Below are 16,090 nucleotides of genomic sequence, written 5' to 3' on the forward strand. Positions count from 1 at the left end.
CAGACCACCAGACTTCCTCGAAGCAACAAGAATGGTCTATTAAATTCAAAATGGGAGTATAGGAATATAGTGCCATACGTCAATATGAAATTCATTCATCGAATCTCCGATAATTGAATAAAAGCTATGGTCTACTCATAATATTATAACTAAATAAATCTATATTTAGTTAGTTAGTGGTTGCACAAACAAATTTCGTTGTGTATCCAATGCACAATGACAAATAAAGTCTATTCTATTCTAAACTCTTCACCCAAACCCGGCGGCGTTTGGGTTTCCTACCTTGGACTCCAGCGCAGCCACGGCCGACAACTATCTTTATTCTGGGTGGAAATAGTAACATAGTTACGCCATTAAATGCGTTTATGGAAACATTTTTAGCGAGAAATGTGCATTTTACTTTCATAATGTTCGCTCGGTGAATGTGAAGGATGTTTGGTTTGATAGTTATGACGAAGAGGGAACGCTCTGTTCACTTGCATGGACATGGACTCATCTAGCTGCGTTGGCGCATTGACGCGTTGGAAGCGTTGAACCACCACACAATGATCAAGCGTCAGGTTAGGCGCGTTACTCGCGTTATCCAACGCGAGCAACGCGTTTGGTGTGGTGAGACAGAGACAGAGACAGAGAGAGAGAGACAGACAGACAGACAGAGCAAGAAGGGAAAAGAGAGAAAGCATATTGTAGGATATGCGGACTGCTTAACCTTCAGGAGTCTGGGTGGAATATTTTGAGTGTATGTCGGGGTTGGAATAGCTATAGTGTATGCTGGGATGGAATAACCGAATCGTGAGTTTGTGTATCGTTACAGCCCTTGACACAGCCTATAACCTATTCTTGAAAGCAAAACACCAAGCTCATTGATTTAAAGATCCCATGCCATGCTATTTTATGGATGCTTTAATATAGGTATTAGTGGGCCACAAACACAGTATTCAAAGACGTCCCCGAAATTCAGCCGTGGTGCAGAGTTGCAGCCACTCCGAACCAGTCGCACATTGAGCTTCCCCCAAACGCGCTGTTTCGGTGGGCGTGTCAAGGCAGGTCAAGGAGGGGGGTGGGGGTGTGGCCCTGAGCAGCTTGTAGCCACAGTACCATGCGCTCTGGTTACGGTGGGCGTGTCAAGGCAGGTCAAGGAGGGGGGTGGGGGTGTGGCCCTGAGCAGCTTGTAGCCACAGTACCATGCGCTCTGTTTACGGTGGATGTATCGCAATGGCTCGTAGAAACCCATATTATACATAGATATCTATATAATATAATATATAATATATATTATCACCTGGCCCTGAGCAGCTTGTAGCCACGGTACCATGCGCTCTGTTTACGGTGGATGTATCGCAATGGCTCTTAGAAACCCATATTATACATAGATATCTATATCATATAATATATAATATATATTATCACGGCCAAAAGCTGTGTGAGCCTCCAGACGATAGGCTATTATGAATCTCAAATGACCGCGTCTTCTTCAGATTGATGTGGAAGTGGAAGAACCAGAGACGTCGGAGAACCCGACGAAGTCCTGTGATTCATTATATCGTCTGGAGGTGCACACAGCTTTTGGCCGTGATAATATGTATTATTTGATATAGATATCTATGTATTATATGATATTATTTAGATGTAGAGCCCCAGGACTGTAACGCAAGTGTTGTACACTTCCTTATTATTTGGATAACCGTTCTGCTGTTGGTGTGATGGCGCATAACACGTCGGACTCTGGTATTTCTACAACGAGACTCGTAGTGGGGGTTATCTCAGCCATGGTTGAGAATGAATAGGGGGAAAGGAACTTTGGCTTTGACTCCCTGAAGTACATGAACCACGACATGGAGGAGAAGGGGATTGTTGGCCGCGAATGTATCCTGCTTGAGCCCTGCTTCCCGCCGCCTCGGCAGCGGTCAGCGCTAATCACCGCCTCCTGAAGCCGAGGCGGTGGTCTATCGGCAGCGAGGCTCCGGCGGGAGACGACCGCGGTCAACAATCCCTTTCTCCTCCATGTCGTGGTTCATGCCTACTTCAGGGAGTCAAAGCCAAAGTTCCTTTCCCCCAATTCATTCTCAACCATGGCTGAGATAACCCCCACTACGAGTCTCGTTGTAGAAATACCAGAGACGAGAGTCCGACGTGTATGCGCCATCACATTAACCCATTGGTATGCAGCTCGGTTCTAGGATTTAATAAGATAATGTTGATAGTTAGTGGTTATGTTGCCAATGTTTGCTGACAAAGCTTGACTTTAGCATAACCTAAAATCATTATTCTGAACATTGTCTTTGTTGTAGAAGTCATGGAATGTGAAGCAGAACAGCTCTGTGATCAGGTACATCTCTTTTTTCTGTCAGCATTTTATTTGATATGTGCACAGATTCAGTAAATATATCTGAGCCGACTGTACTCCATGTAAGGTGGCCACCTGCAACCTTTTTTAAACTGTTGCCTCTGTTTCTGACTTGAGGTTTTACCACTGCTCAGGCTATACATTAGGGCTTTGACTTCGAACTTCGTGATTCGAATATAATTCGAATATCAAAAAAAAAAATCAAAATTCGAACGAATATTAGGCAGCCCTTAATATTCGAACCTGTTATGGGCAGGCCAAGAGGGAGAGACGTCGGAGAACCCCACGCAGTCTATTCATAATATTGTAATGACCACGGAAGAGGCAGTGAATGAAGTATTGATTAGACAGCGATTTATTTGAAACATAATAAACCGTTGGAACACGCAAGACCGGTAACCATAGCAACGCCTGTAAACAAACCTCGCAAAGCCCAATCCAGGGCTGAATCCGAATACTCATACTTATGTATGCATTTTGTAGTACGCCACAAATATAGCGCGTCCGAATGCTCAGTGTGCATTGTGTAGTACGGAAAACGTTTCTGAATGCGTACTACCGCCACAGTATACAACGGTAGGTCACTACGAAGAAGAGATGGCTGACCCGACACTACCAACAGCGGCTTAGAAAGACGTCATAGCGGCGAAAAAAAGAGACATTAAAAAGAGTAAAAAAGTAAGGTAAGTAATTAAGTAAAAAGAGACATTTAATTTTTTTTTATTTAATTTAATAGCAACGATGACAAGACGGAAAACAGGTAACTTATCAAGGTAATTTTGCCGGCATCTGAGGGGAGACACGTCATCTCCAAACATCCGGTGGAGTTACAGCGTGTTCGGAAGAGTTCAGAGGCGTTCTACGCATAGCTGTAGACCGTACTACACTGTCAAGTGTAGTACGGTCAAGTAGTAGACACTGAACATAAATAGTATGTACTAAGTATTCGGATTCAGCCCAGGAATTACTGAAGGCATTTAATGGTCAAAATATTATTCATAAATATTTGAATATATTCGAATACTAATATTAATAAACAAACAAACTTCGAATATGATTTTTGGCCAAAAGTCAAAGCCCTACTATACATTAAGTATTTGTTTCATTGAATTTATCAACGACTGCTTATATTTTCAGTTTGAAGAGAGAGATGAGCCCATGCCTGATATATTAAAGCCAACTGAAGAACCTGATGGGGTAGGTGTTTTATGAGTCCTTCCTGTTTTCAGTTATCAGCAACTAATGTGGTTGCCAGATGCATATCTTTGGAAAAGTGGTAATTCAGTTTCAGCACCCTTCAGTGCTTCACATGGGGGGGGATTATTTAACATTTGGGGGGATACATCACTACATACACAACTTCAATAGGTGGTACTAGCGCTGTCAACCTGCCACCCCCACTTTGAACAAGGCTATATTCCTATTACTAATGTCTTCATGCGCTATTCCTAACTGTACCGTAGAATACTCAAAGTCTCAAGTCTTCTTAATCTTTGTTCAATTGAAAAATAAGAAAAAATGCAACATTAATTTCAAGCGAATTAAACAAGGCAGGTGTGAGAATACCCCCTTAGTTAAAACCTAGAGACGAGCCTCTTATAAAACCAGCCATTTTATCTGCTGAGGTATTTAGTTGCTTTGAAGTATATTGAATAATAAGCATAATATGATGCATCCATTTTGTATGTTACTTTGAAATTGACTGATGATAGATTCTGGGAAGACTAAGAAGACGGATGGATGTCTTGCGCCGGCATCATGACAAATGCGAATTGAAGCCCGATCTGTATGAGAGGAGCATATCTGTAAGTAGTGATGGGAAGACGAAGACTGTGTTTTTAACAAAAGTGGCATCAATCTTAGTTGCTTTGGAGAGTGTTCAAAATCATAGAATAGAATAGAAATAGCTTGTATTGTCATTGTCTATAAAAATACAATGGCATTTGTTGTGCTGGGCCTGAATCTCAAGAAAGTAATAAATAATCATACACATACCGTAGTTCCATTCATACACTATCTTGCATGTAAGCAATTTACATGCATGCCATTATTAATATAAAATACAGTAATAAATAGTTAATAGTAATAACAGTAGTGCAAGCATGCAGTCAAGATTTCAGTAGGAATATCAGCAGCATTAAAACATAAGTAGTCCTGCACAAGATGTCTGATTATTGCACAATTGAATTGTTAGGCTGTTAGGCCTAATGTATGATTGAGTTCAGTTCACCGATAGCCCTTGCATAGAAGCTGTTTTCTTTTCATTTACTCAAGGCAGTTGAAAGTATTATCTGATCTACACATCCTTGTGTAAGATGTGTGTGCATTGTTTTGTTGTTATAGGGACAGGAAAGAGAAGACAGATTAGTGATCCTTAAGGATCCATGTCATGATGGAGACTGTTTATCCGGACCATCTGTGTACCCGAACCCGTACCAAGACTCCACTTCCACTAGGAAGAGGCATGTGCAGGTGAGTGCATTAACAAGAACTGTTGCTTGCACACTTAGCCATTTGATCCATCTGTGATTTGACATTCTTATTTCCATGTGTTGTTTGTTGTTGCATCAGCAGGAAAGAGAAGACATCCTTGACGCATTAAGTGACCCCAGCGATGATGAGGACAAGGATGATGTGCCCAAAACATCTGGTGAAGACTCCTCTGACGAAGAGCCTATTATGAAGAATGTGCAGGTACGTTTCCCTAAAGGTGTGAGAATCCTGTTGGAACAAGGGATAGGAATAAATATGATTTGCATTGACATACTTTTAAGCCTTTTATCTGACACTTTTATCCAAGGCAACTTGCAAAAGAGTAGTCCGTGTAGGTATAATGTAACAAGGACATGTTAGTAAGCAAGAACTGTTGCTTGCACACTTAGCCATTTGATCCATTTGTGATTTGACATTCTTATTTCCATGTGTTGTTTGTTGTTGCATCAGCAGGAAAGAGAAGACATCCTTGACGCATTGTGGCAACCCGGCCCCGACACGGCGGGCCTGGAAGCCCAGAGGGCAGGTAATACGAGCTGTCTACCACCCTTTTCCCCCAGAGGGCGCCAAGGGCCGCTTTGAGAAGGTCCCACTCAACGCCAACAGGAGACACCTGTGTACCAGGCCAATCAGACCCAGGTGAGGGCTATAAAAGAGAAGCTGAGAGGTAGTCTGACACGCAGGAGGTATGTGACCCATGCAGGAGCAGAGAGCGGAGCGAAGCGAGATTCCCTACCCGCCCGGACCTTTGCCCCAGGACCCGGTCTAGAGAAGACCCCAGAAGACCACAGAAGGACCGCCTCTCCTGGACGTCGGGACGGCGCGTGAGACACGACCACAGCGTCCCCAGTGGCTCACGGAGCCCAGACTCTTTATTTTGTATCGTTTGCATTGACGGGTGATTCCCCTTTTTTCCGTTCGTTTGGATTAATAAACGTGCCTTGTTGGCAGTTTGAGCAGCAGAGACTCTTGTTACTTGAGCCGGGTTACCACATATGGTGGAGAAGGCAGGCAGTCCGACCACGCAACTGTTTTTCCTGCTATTTTTTTTCGGGAACACCCGCCCCAAATGCAGAACCCAGACGGGGCCGCAGCCGCGGCCGCCCTCCTGCGATCCGCCGCCGAGGAAAGGGCTCTCCTCCGGCAGGCCGTCATATGGCTGGAAATGCGCTCCTCGGACGTCTCTCCGATCTCAGCGCCCACCAGCCGGCTAACCAAGTTAGGACCAGAGGACGATGTCGAGGCCTACTTGGAGATCTTCGAGAGGACGGCTCGGAGAGAAAGATGGCCGGAGGACCAGTGGGCACACATCGTGGCCCCCTTCCTCACGGGACCCGCACAGCAGGCGAGCCAGGACCTGACCCCAGAACAGGCGAGTCAGTACCAGACCCTCAAGCAGGCAGTACTAGCGTACTATGGACATAGCCTGGCGGCCAGGGCCCAACGGTTCCACGACTGGCGCTTCGACCCCAAGGGCGCTGTGAGGTCCCAGATCGCCCAGCACGCGCGGCTCATCAGGAGATGGCTCGCGGGAGAGGATGGCCCCAGCGCTCTCGACCGGGTGTTACTGGACAACACCATCCGCCAGCTCCCGCCGGAAGCCCAGAGAACCCTCGCCACCAGCCATCCGACCACGGTGGACGAGCTGATCCGCCAGCTGGAGAACTGGCAGGTGGCCCGACAGCTAAGCAGCGCCACCCGGCCACAGCCACGCCCGATCGACGCCCGTAGGGACCGGCGAGGACCGGAACCCCCTCGACGGATAGATCAGCCGAGACCACAGACCCGATCGCCAGAAGCCAGAGAGGCATGGCGGTGCTATAACTGTGGCCAGACAGGACACCTCGCTCGTAATTGCCCGGAGAACCGGGATGTGTCTATGCCCTCGGCCTTCGCGGGTGAGGGCCGGCCAGGACCGTGTCTTCTCACCACCTGTTGGCCGCATCAGGAGGCCGGAGCCCCGAACCTCCCGGCTCGGGTGGGCGACAAGGGCCCTCATCGACACGGGGAGTGGCGTCACCCTCATCCGGCCCGACCTAGCCGTCGGAAGGACGGGGGAACCGATGGAGGTCGCCTGTGTTCATGGGGACACCCACACCTACGACAACATGTGGTCGTGCGGACCCCCCGAGGGATCTTCACCTTAAGGGCCGGGGTCGTACCCAATCTACCGGTGCCCCTATTGATCGGGAGAGACTGCCCCATCTTCCACCGGCTCTGGAACGCGGAGCCAGGACCCCGACCGCCCCGACCGCAGCCGAGGCGACACCGACGACCAGTTCGTCACGCCTACGGAGCCCGGGCACCACACTCCTCCCCAGCTGAGACATCTGGAGAGGGAGACGGCACCGGAAGAGACGGCCCCACACCACCAGGCACACCAGCCCGCCCACCCGGCGAGACTCATCGCCTGGACCCGCCGGGGACCCACGACACCCTGACAGCGTCGGAGCGACCTGCCGGGTTAGGAGAGACGGAGAGTTCCTCCCTCACGGAGCTCTCGGACTTCCCCCCAACCGGGAGGGGGTCGGACCGTCCCGGACATTTCGCCACCGCTCAACTGCAGGATGACCCCCTGAAACACGCCTGGAGCCACGTTGTCGTCCATGACGGTCACGCCAGGGACTCGGTGAGTACCCTACCGCACCCGCACTTCTGCACCAGGTCAGGCCTACTGTATAGGGTAACCGAGAGGGCGGGAGTAGTAGTAGAGCAGTTGGTGGTGCCTCGCCCGTACACCAGTAAAGTCCTCTTCATGGCCCACACACACGTCCTAGGGGCACACTTAGGCATGGACAAGACTAGGGAACGGATCCTAGACCGTTTCTACTGGCCCGGGATAAAGAAGGACGTTACGGAGTACTGCCAGGCGTGCCCGGAGTGCCAGCGGACGGCCCCGAGACCCTCGATCCGGAGTCCGCTGATACCGATGCCTATCATTGAGGTACCCTTTGACCGACTGGCCCTAGACATTGTGGGCCCTCTCCCCAAGACCAGCCGGGGACACCGATACATATTAGTCATGGTTGACTATGCCACCCGGTACCCGGAAGCCCTACCCCTCCGCGCCGCCACCGCTAAGGCCATAGCCCGGGAGCTAATGTTGCTTTTTAGTCGGGTGGGGATAGCTCGGGAGATTTTAACAGACCAAGGGTCATGTTTTATGTCGCGTGTGCTAAAAGCGCTTCTCAGTCTCCTGCAGGTGAAGCAGCTGAGGACTTCAGTGTACCACCCCCAGACGGACGGGCTGGTGGAAAGGTTCAACAAAACCTTAAAGCACATGTTGAAGAAGGCCATGGAGAGAGACGGAAAGAACTGGGACCAGCTCCTCCCTCACGTCCTCTTCGCGGTGAGAGAGGTACCCCAGGCCTCGACAGGGTTTTCCCCCTTTGAACTGCTGTACGGACGGCGGCCAAGGGGACTACTAGACCTGGCTAAAGAAGCCTGGGAGAGCCAACCCTCCCCCCATCGTACCCTAGTGGACCATGTCGAGCAGGTACGAGAGAGAATGGCGCAGGTCTGGCCCATAGTACGGGAGCATCTGCACCAGGCACAGCAGGCCCAGGCGCGGACCTACAACCGCGGGGCCCAGCTGCGTCTCTTCCAGCCGGGGGAGTGGGTCCTGGTTCTCATCCCTACTGCCGAATGCAAGTTCCTGGCCAAGTGGCAGGGACCGTATGAGGTGGTCGACCGCGTGGGGAGGTGAACTACCGGGTGCGGCGGCCGGGGAGGCGCAAGCCCACCCAGCTGTATCATGTCAACCTCTTGAAGCAGTGGAAGGCCGGGACAACCCCACCGGTGCCGGTCCCCGTGTGCGGACAGAGGCAGGCGTCACGGTACGCGTACCCCCCTACCGGGTCCCAGAGGCCCGTCGGGTCGCCATACGGGAGGAGGTCAAGAAAATGCTCCAGATCCGGGTGATCGAGGAGTCACACAGCGCCTGGTCCAGCCCAATCGTCCTGGTCCCGAAGCCAGATGGATCATTTCGATTCTGCAATGACTTCAGGAGGCTGAACGAGGTCTCGGAGTTCGACGCGTACCCAATGCCCCGGGTTGACGAACTCATCGAGCGGCTCGGGCCCGCTCGGTACCTCACCACCCTCGACCTTACCAAGGGATATTGGCAGGTCCCCCTCAGCAAGACCGCCCGGGAGAAAACGGCGTTCGCGACCCCCGGAGGACTATACCAGTACACGGTGCTCCCCTTCGGGGTGCATGGAGCTCCGGCAACGTTCCAGCGCATGATGGACCGTCTCCTGCGATCACACCAGGCCTACGCCGCCGCGTACATTGATGACATCATCATCCATAGCGCCAGCTGGGACATCCACCTGAGACACCTAAGAGCGGTCCTGGGGGAGCTGAGGAGGGCGGGTCTCACCGCCAACCCCGCCAAGTGCCGTCTGTGTTTGGAGGAGGCCTCATACCTGGGCTACAGAGTCGGACGCGGGAACGTCCGACCGCAGGAGGCCAAGGTGAAGACCATCCTGGATTGGCCCCACCCCACCTCCAAGAAGCAGGTCAAGTCCTTCCTCGGTCTGGTAGGGTACTATCAAAGGTTCATTCCCAGTTTCGCCACCCTGGCAAGCCCCCTACATGACCTGACCCGGAAGGCCCTGCCGGACCGCATTACCTGGTCGGAGGCAGCAGAAGGAGCATTCAGTCTCCTTAAACGGGCCCTATGCTCCGAGCCAATACTATTAACGCCTGATTTTACTCTGCCCCTTATAGTCCACTCCGACGCCTCAGAGGTGGGCCTCGGAGCGGTCCTCTCGCAGGTCCGGGACGCGGAGGAGCACCCAGTGACCTACATTAGCAGGAAACTCCTCCCGAATGAAAGGAACTACTCCACCGTGGAGAAGGAGGCCCTGGCCATCAAGTGGGCCGTAGACAAGCTGCGGTACTACCTCCTGGGCCGGGAGTTCACCCTGGTGACGGACCATGCCCCGCTCAAGTGGATGGCCACCGCCAAGGATACAAACGCCAGGGTGACAAGGTGGTTCCTGGCCCTACAGGACTACCGCTTCAAAGTGGACCACCGACCAGGGCGGGAGCACGCCAATGCTGATGCCCTGTCCCATCGGGACGCATGCCTCGGGGCAGTCAGAGGCGCCCCGGGGCTACATCTAAGGGGGGAGGAGTGTGGCAACCCGGCCCTGACACGGCGGGCCTGGAAGCCCAGAGGGCAGGTAATACGAGCTGTCTACCACCCTTTTCCCCCAGAGGGCGCCAAGGGCCGCTTTGAGAAGGTCCCACTCAACGCCAACAGGAGACACCTGTGTACCAGGCCAATCAGACCCAGGTGAGGGCTATAAAAGAGAAGCTGAGAGGTAGTCTGACACGCAGGAGGTATGTGACCCATGCAGGAGCAGAGAGCGGAGCGAAGCGAGATTCCCTACCCGCCCGGACCTTTGCCCCAGGACCCGGTCTAGAGAAGACCCCAGGAGACCACAGAAGGACCGCCTCTCCTGGACGTCGGGACGGCGCGTGAGACACGACCACAGCGTCCCCAGTGGCTCACGGAGCCCAGACTCTTTATTTTGTATCGTTTGCATTGACGGGTGATTCCCCTTTTTTCCGTTCGTTTGGATTAATAAACGTGCCTTGTTGGCAGTTTGAGCAGCAGAGACTCTTGTTACTTGAGCCAGGTTACCACAGCATTAAGTGACCTCAGCGATGATGAGGACAAGGATAATGTGCCCAAAACATCTGGTGAAGACTCCTCTGACGAAGAGCCTATTATGAAGAATGTGCAGGTACGTTTCCCTAAAGGTGTGAGAATCCTGTCGGAACAAGGGATAGGAATAAATAAGATTTGCATTGACATACTTTTAAGCCTTTTATCTGACACTTTTATCCAAGGCAACTTGCAAAAGAGTAGTCCGTGTAGGTATAATGTAACAAGGACATGTTAGTAAGCAAGAACTGTTGCTTGCACACTTAGCCATTTGATCCATTTGTGATTTGACATTCTTATTTCCATGTGTTGTTTGTTGTTGCATCAGCAGGAAAGAGAAGACATCCTTGACGCATTAAGTGGCCCCAGCGATGATGAGGACAGGGATAATGTGCCCAAAACATCTGGTGAAGACTCCTCTGACGAAGAGCCTATTATGAAGAATGTGCAGGTACGTTTCCCTAAAGGTGTGAGAATCCTGTCGGAACAAGGGATAGGAATAAATCAGCTAAGCATTTGCATGGAAAAATACATTCAAGTAGACGTAAAAATGGTTCTTGACAATAAATCTTATACCGTTGGAAAGCCTAATAAATTCCCTAATAAATGGTGCCCCATTTGTAAAGAACATGCATTTATGGGATGAGCAGCAGAGGTGAGTATGTCGGTTGTCCAATCGTCACTGCCAATGCCAAACGGCTTATTCTGCCATTGATACTTGTTTGGTGTTGGGTGGATTGGATGATTGAAGTTTGAAGAAACAAGACATATTGCTCATTCAACAATTTAACAAACAGGAGCCTCAAACATACACATATGTGACCAGGATGGTGACCAGCATGAGGAGTTGCCAGGCTGTTGTGGCTGTGTATGATTGGGCGAATTAAAAGTGACCTTGAATTTGTTAAATGAATAAATTGTTAAATGAGCAATATGTCTTGTTTCTTCAAACTTCAATCATCCAATCCACCAAACACCAAGCAATGGTCAATGGCAAAATAAGCCGTTTGGCATTGGCAGAGAAGATTTGGAAACCGACATACTCATACTCTGCTGCTCGTCCCATAAATGCATGTTCCTTACAAATGTGACACCATTTATTAGGGAAATAAACAGGCTTTCCAACGGTGTAAGATTTATTGCCACGAAGCATTGTTACAGGGAAATAATCGACCAAAAATTTACAACATTTCCTCACTTTTTGTGCTTTGTTTTTAGAATGGAAACACATTATTTCCTTGCTTTATTGAACAATGGCAGTCTGTTCCCAGTGGAAGACGAGCCAAACTGTGACAAAGTCAACATCTACGATCATTCATATGAAAATCTCAGACTTTAAGATAGTCTGGCCAGTTGGGCGAATTAAAACTGACCTTGAAATTGACGAAATTCTCTGTGTTCACAGGATCCTACTCAGGATCCTTTGCTTAGAAAAGGGTGGGGTCTATTTATGTGTTAGTGATACTGTAGCAGAAGTATCCATGGTCAACATTCTTGCAAATTTAGAAGAGTTGCATCAGATAACTCCACATTAGTATTAATAGTGTGCCCTTGTTCTTTGTCCTTTGATTTTCAAGACCCGATGCAGGAAAACTTACACGGCTGTCAGAGGAGAAACTGAACCTAGTAGCAGTGGTTCATTAGGGGTTAGCAAGGTGAAGAAGAGAAAGGATGGGTCAAAGAACTATCATGCTAAGAGGAACTTCTGCCTTTATTGTGAAAAATCATATGCCAAGATCGCACGTCACCTGGAGCAAAAGCACTCCAGAGAGAGCGAAGTGGCCAGTGCCCTGGCCTGTCCCAAGAAATCAAAAGAGAGAAGGGTACAATTAGACTTCATAAGAAGGAAGGGAAATCCTTCCCACAACATTGACGTGATAAAGGAGGGAAAAGGGATCATTGTGCCATGCAAACAGTCGAGCAGTGAGACACTGGACCCAAAAGATTACATGCACTGCGCCAACTGCCAAGGCCTCTTCAAGAGGAAGTTTCTTTGGAAACACAATAAAGTGTGCACACTTGCACAGAAAAGCACCAGAACGGGAAGAACCCGAATTCAAGCTCTCTGTGCAAATGCACAGCCAATTCCGAATGGAGTCAGCTCCAAAGTCTGGGAGATGATAAACAACATGTTTCAGGATGAAATAGCCGACACGGTCAAAAAGGACAAAGTCATCATTGCTCTCGGGGAGCAAATGTTCAACAAAAAAGGTGGAATGCAACAGGAGCACACTAGGCAGACCCTAAGAGAGCTGGGAAGATTGGTTCTAGCAGGGCGCAAGGTCACTCCACTGACAAAGATTGAACAGTACGTCATGCCATCCAACATGGATCATTTAATCAAAGCAGTGAAAATAGTGGCAGGCTTTGATGAAGAAAAAAATGTCTTTAAAAAATCGAACCTGGCCTTAAAACTTGGACACAGCCTAAAAAAAATTGCTGATCTCGTCACCTGTGAAGCCCTGATAGCTGGGCATAAGGAAAAAGCTAATTCCACAGAAGACTTCCTTCAGATTTACAAAACACGATGGAATGAATACGTCTCTGCCTCTGCATACCGATCCTTGCATGAAGCAAAATGGAATGCGCCCCAGCTCATTCCATTCACTGAAGATGTGAAAAAAATGCATCTCTATTCAGACGACAAACAGAAGGAGTACTCTCATGTACTCTCTGGTGATCAGACATCAAAGAACTGGACCAAACTGGCACAAGTAATTCTGACTCGGGTTATCTTGTTTAACCGACGCAGAGAGGGAGAGGTCTCAAAGATGTTTTTGACAATGTTCTCATCCAGAACCAGTACACCCCTCCATGATGATGTGGCACATGCCTTGTCAGACATCGAAAAACAGCTGTGCAAATACTTCACACGCATCGAGATTCGTGGCAAAAGAGGAAGAAAGGTACCTGTGCTACTGACGCCGGCCGTAGTAGAGTCGCTTGAATTGCTGACGAAGCAGAGATCTGCATGTGGAGTGCCGGCAAACAATCACTTCCTTTTTGCCAGGCCTGGTACCGTTAACCACTTGAGGGGGTCAGACGCTATTCGTCTGTTCGCCCGAGTCTGTGGAGCCCAGCGACCAGATTCTCTCTCATCATCCAAATTGCGAAAGCAAGTGTCAACACTGTCAAAGGTGCTAAACCTCAATGACACAGAGCTAGATCAGCTAGCAGATTTCCTCGGCCATGATATCCGGATCCATCGGCAATATTATCGCCTGCCAGAGGGAACTTTGCAATTAGCAAAAATTAGTAAGATCCTCATGGCATGTGAACAAGGACGCCTTGCGGAATTCAAAGGGAAGAGCCTTGAGGAAATCTCAATTGAGCCAAATGGTAAGATCCAGAGTTTAAGAACTGACTTATATTATTCGCCCAAAGATTGATAATTATTTATTAACTATTCTGCTTACATTTTGTTGTGATGTTTATTCTTCAGAAACAGTTGAGATCCCTTCAACATCCCCCCATGCAGAATTGCAGGATGCAGACGAAGATCCTACACCGGGCGGATCTCCACAACCAGCAGGATCTCCCCTACCAGCCAGACCGCCGCTACCAGCCGGATCAACACTACCAGGTACCAAGTAACACCACATCAAATTTGCCTGTCTTCGCCAAAGCCTAACTAAACTGGATATAATATGTAGCCTACCCATTTTGCAAGAAAGATTTTTTAAACTTTTGGTACATTCTGCTGCTATTGGAATATTATTCTAAAGATTGTTTAGCTTTAAGCATTTTAACCATGCTAACATGAATGGAGGAAGAAGTTGTCAGAGCATAGTGATAGCCGTTATGCACAACTACACAATGAAGTGGTGGGTCTGTCTCTGCTACAACATGATATGACCCATGTCGTTGTCCTGCTATAGGTCTTTCGTGAATGAAAGCCAGCTTCCACACTCATCAAATAAATTCGGAATAGTCTACTGCTTGAAACAAAACTTTCACAGTCTACAACTTGATCATATTTCCACCAAAAAGGCTACGATATAACCTTTAGGCTAGTCTACTGTAGACTGGGCCTGTGGTGTTGTTTGAAAGACTTAAGCTTGCTTTGTGGGTAGTTCGCTAGTAGTATGTGTGATAATTCAATGTGCTATGGAATTATGTAAAACAGTCAACACCCTGCATTCGTCTGCATTCAGAGTTAAAGGAATCTGAAGGTGGCATTGGCACTATGGTGCGCTCATGCGTTTCTGGCGCATGTAGCCTAACTAGCCATATTAATTACTAATTTTTTGTTTTGATGTTTATTTTTTAGAAACTGGTGAGCCCTCATTAGAAATGGATGACGTAGAACATCCATCACCAGGTATTACAACCACCCAATATGACTTTGATTATGAGTGCTCCTCAGGGTAGTAGTTGGCAGCCTGTAAGATCTGCTGAATTGTGCATGTGTTATGCTTCTTTAGAAAATTGGACATTTGAGATGAGATTTAACTCATCTGATGTCAGTATCTTGATCAGCCTGTTAATTTTAATGAATGTTAATCTGATCTGTCTCTGTTTGTTTATTTTCCCCTCCTATGATCTGCATACGCTACAAAGCAGCAGCTGAGATTTCAGGTAAGGCACAAAGTAAGTCTCTTCTTGAGGGACTGTATTTCATACACTAAATGCAAAGAATATATGGCTAATCTTCACTTTTTTTTTTTTTACCTTAGAAGTATCTAGAAGTTCCCAGTCAACAAAAAGAAAATGGACCCAAATAGAGGTGGCAGCTATCGAGGCTAAAATGGGCCGATTCATCAGGGAAGGGAAAACTCCTGGAAAGGAGGAGTGCCAGGAATGTATTGCCAGTTCTCCCGAAGCCCTGAAAAGTAGGGATTGGAGGGCAGTTAAATTCTTTGTTAGAAATAGAATAGTCTCCTTGTCCAGGAAAACTTTTAAGTAAGTTTGTGCTCTTTAAGATTGACTTTTTCAGGTCAAATCGTTCTTGAATCGACCTCTGAAGTATAAGTCCCGCCTCCGAGGCTCCGGTTCCCTCGTCAAATGTCTGGGAAATAACTTGGTGTTTTTGAATGATCGTACATAACGAGCTCTGTAGGTGGCGAAGAAGTAAAAGCTGTGTCACGTTTTGAACTACACACTTTTTTCCCATCTAGTTTCGACTGGGTTTTTGGATTGTCGGTGCCCGGGTGCCGTTAAAGCAGCATTTCTAATCATTTACTAATCATTTACTACGTGAATGGTGAATGTGAGGCAACATTGTAAAGCGCTTTGGGTGGCCGATGGTCAGAAAAGCACTATATAAATGCAGTCCATTTACATTTACTACTTTAACGGCACCGACAATTCAAAAAACCCAGTCGAAGTTAGATGGAAAAAAGTGTGTGGTTCAAAACGTGTCGCAGCTTTTTCTTCTTCTCCACCTACAGAGTTTATTATGTACGATCATTAAAAAAAAAGGAGCCTCGGATGTGGGAATTATTCATCAGAGGTCTATGAGAGTGGGCTGGGCACAGTTATATACATACATTTCATAGGGCTTGCGTATGTTGTTTGGTTGTTGCAAATAAATGTCAATAAAGATGTTTCAAAGGATAAAGCTTTTAAGCGTT

The 16,090-nt window shown here is 48.2% G+C and overlaps 2 protein-coding genes across 5 annotated transcripts in view; one reads left to right on the forward strand and one right to left on the reverse strand.

Moving 5' to 3' along the window:
- Positions 1–16,090, reverse strand: part of LOC132457513 (E3 ubiquitin-protein ligase TRIM21-like) — a 133,093-nt gene that overhangs the window by 68,767 nt on the left and 48,236 nt on the right. The window lies entirely within an intron of this gene.
- On the forward strand, positions 10,716–15,695 carry LOC132457512 (uncharacterized). Of its 4 annotated transcripts, none has more exons than XM_060051761.1 (6): positions 10,716–10,968; positions 12,095–13,856; positions 13,960–14,100; positions 14,788–14,838; positions 15,078–15,095; positions 15,194–15,695. In XM_060051761.1, the coding sequence occupies exons 1-6, from the start codon at positions 10,822–10,824 to the stop codon at positions 15,421–15,423; spliced, it is 2,349 nt and encodes a 782-aa protein (XP_059907744.1). In that variant the 5' UTR covers positions 10,716–10,821; the 3' UTR covers positions 15,424–15,695. The 4 variants fall into 4 exon arrangements, with proteins under 4 accessions (XP_059907744.1, XP_059907745.1, XP_059907746.1 ...); XM_060051762.1 differs by having other exon boundaries at positions 15,081–15,095; XM_060051763.1 differs by lacking the exon at positions 14,788–14,838 and having other exon boundaries at positions 10,717–10,968.

This window comes from Gadus macrocephalus, chromosome 5, assembly GCF_031168955.1.
Source record: "Gadus macrocephalus chromosome 5, ASM3116895v1".
In the NCBI taxonomy this organism is placed as follows: domain Eukaryota; kingdom Metazoa; phylum Chordata; class Actinopteri; order Gadiformes; family Gadidae; genus Gadus; species Gadus macrocephalus.

What these genes read in the sequence shown, in the direction of transcription:
- LOC132457512 (XM_060051761.1), top strand. Translation starts at nt 10,822, where the DNA reads ATGTGTTGTTTGTTGTTGCATCAGCAGGAAAGAGAAGACATCCTTGAC. An exon ending in AATCTCAATTGAGCCAAATG is followed by an intron (nt 13,857 to 13,959) that starts GTAAGATCCAGA and finishes TTTATTCTTCAG; the next exon opens with AAACAGTTGAGATCCCTTCA. An exon ending in AGCCGGATCAACACTACCAG is followed by an intron (nt 14,101 to 14,787) that starts GTACCAAGTAAC and finishes TTTATTTTTTAG; the next exon opens with AAACTGGTGAGCCCTCATTA.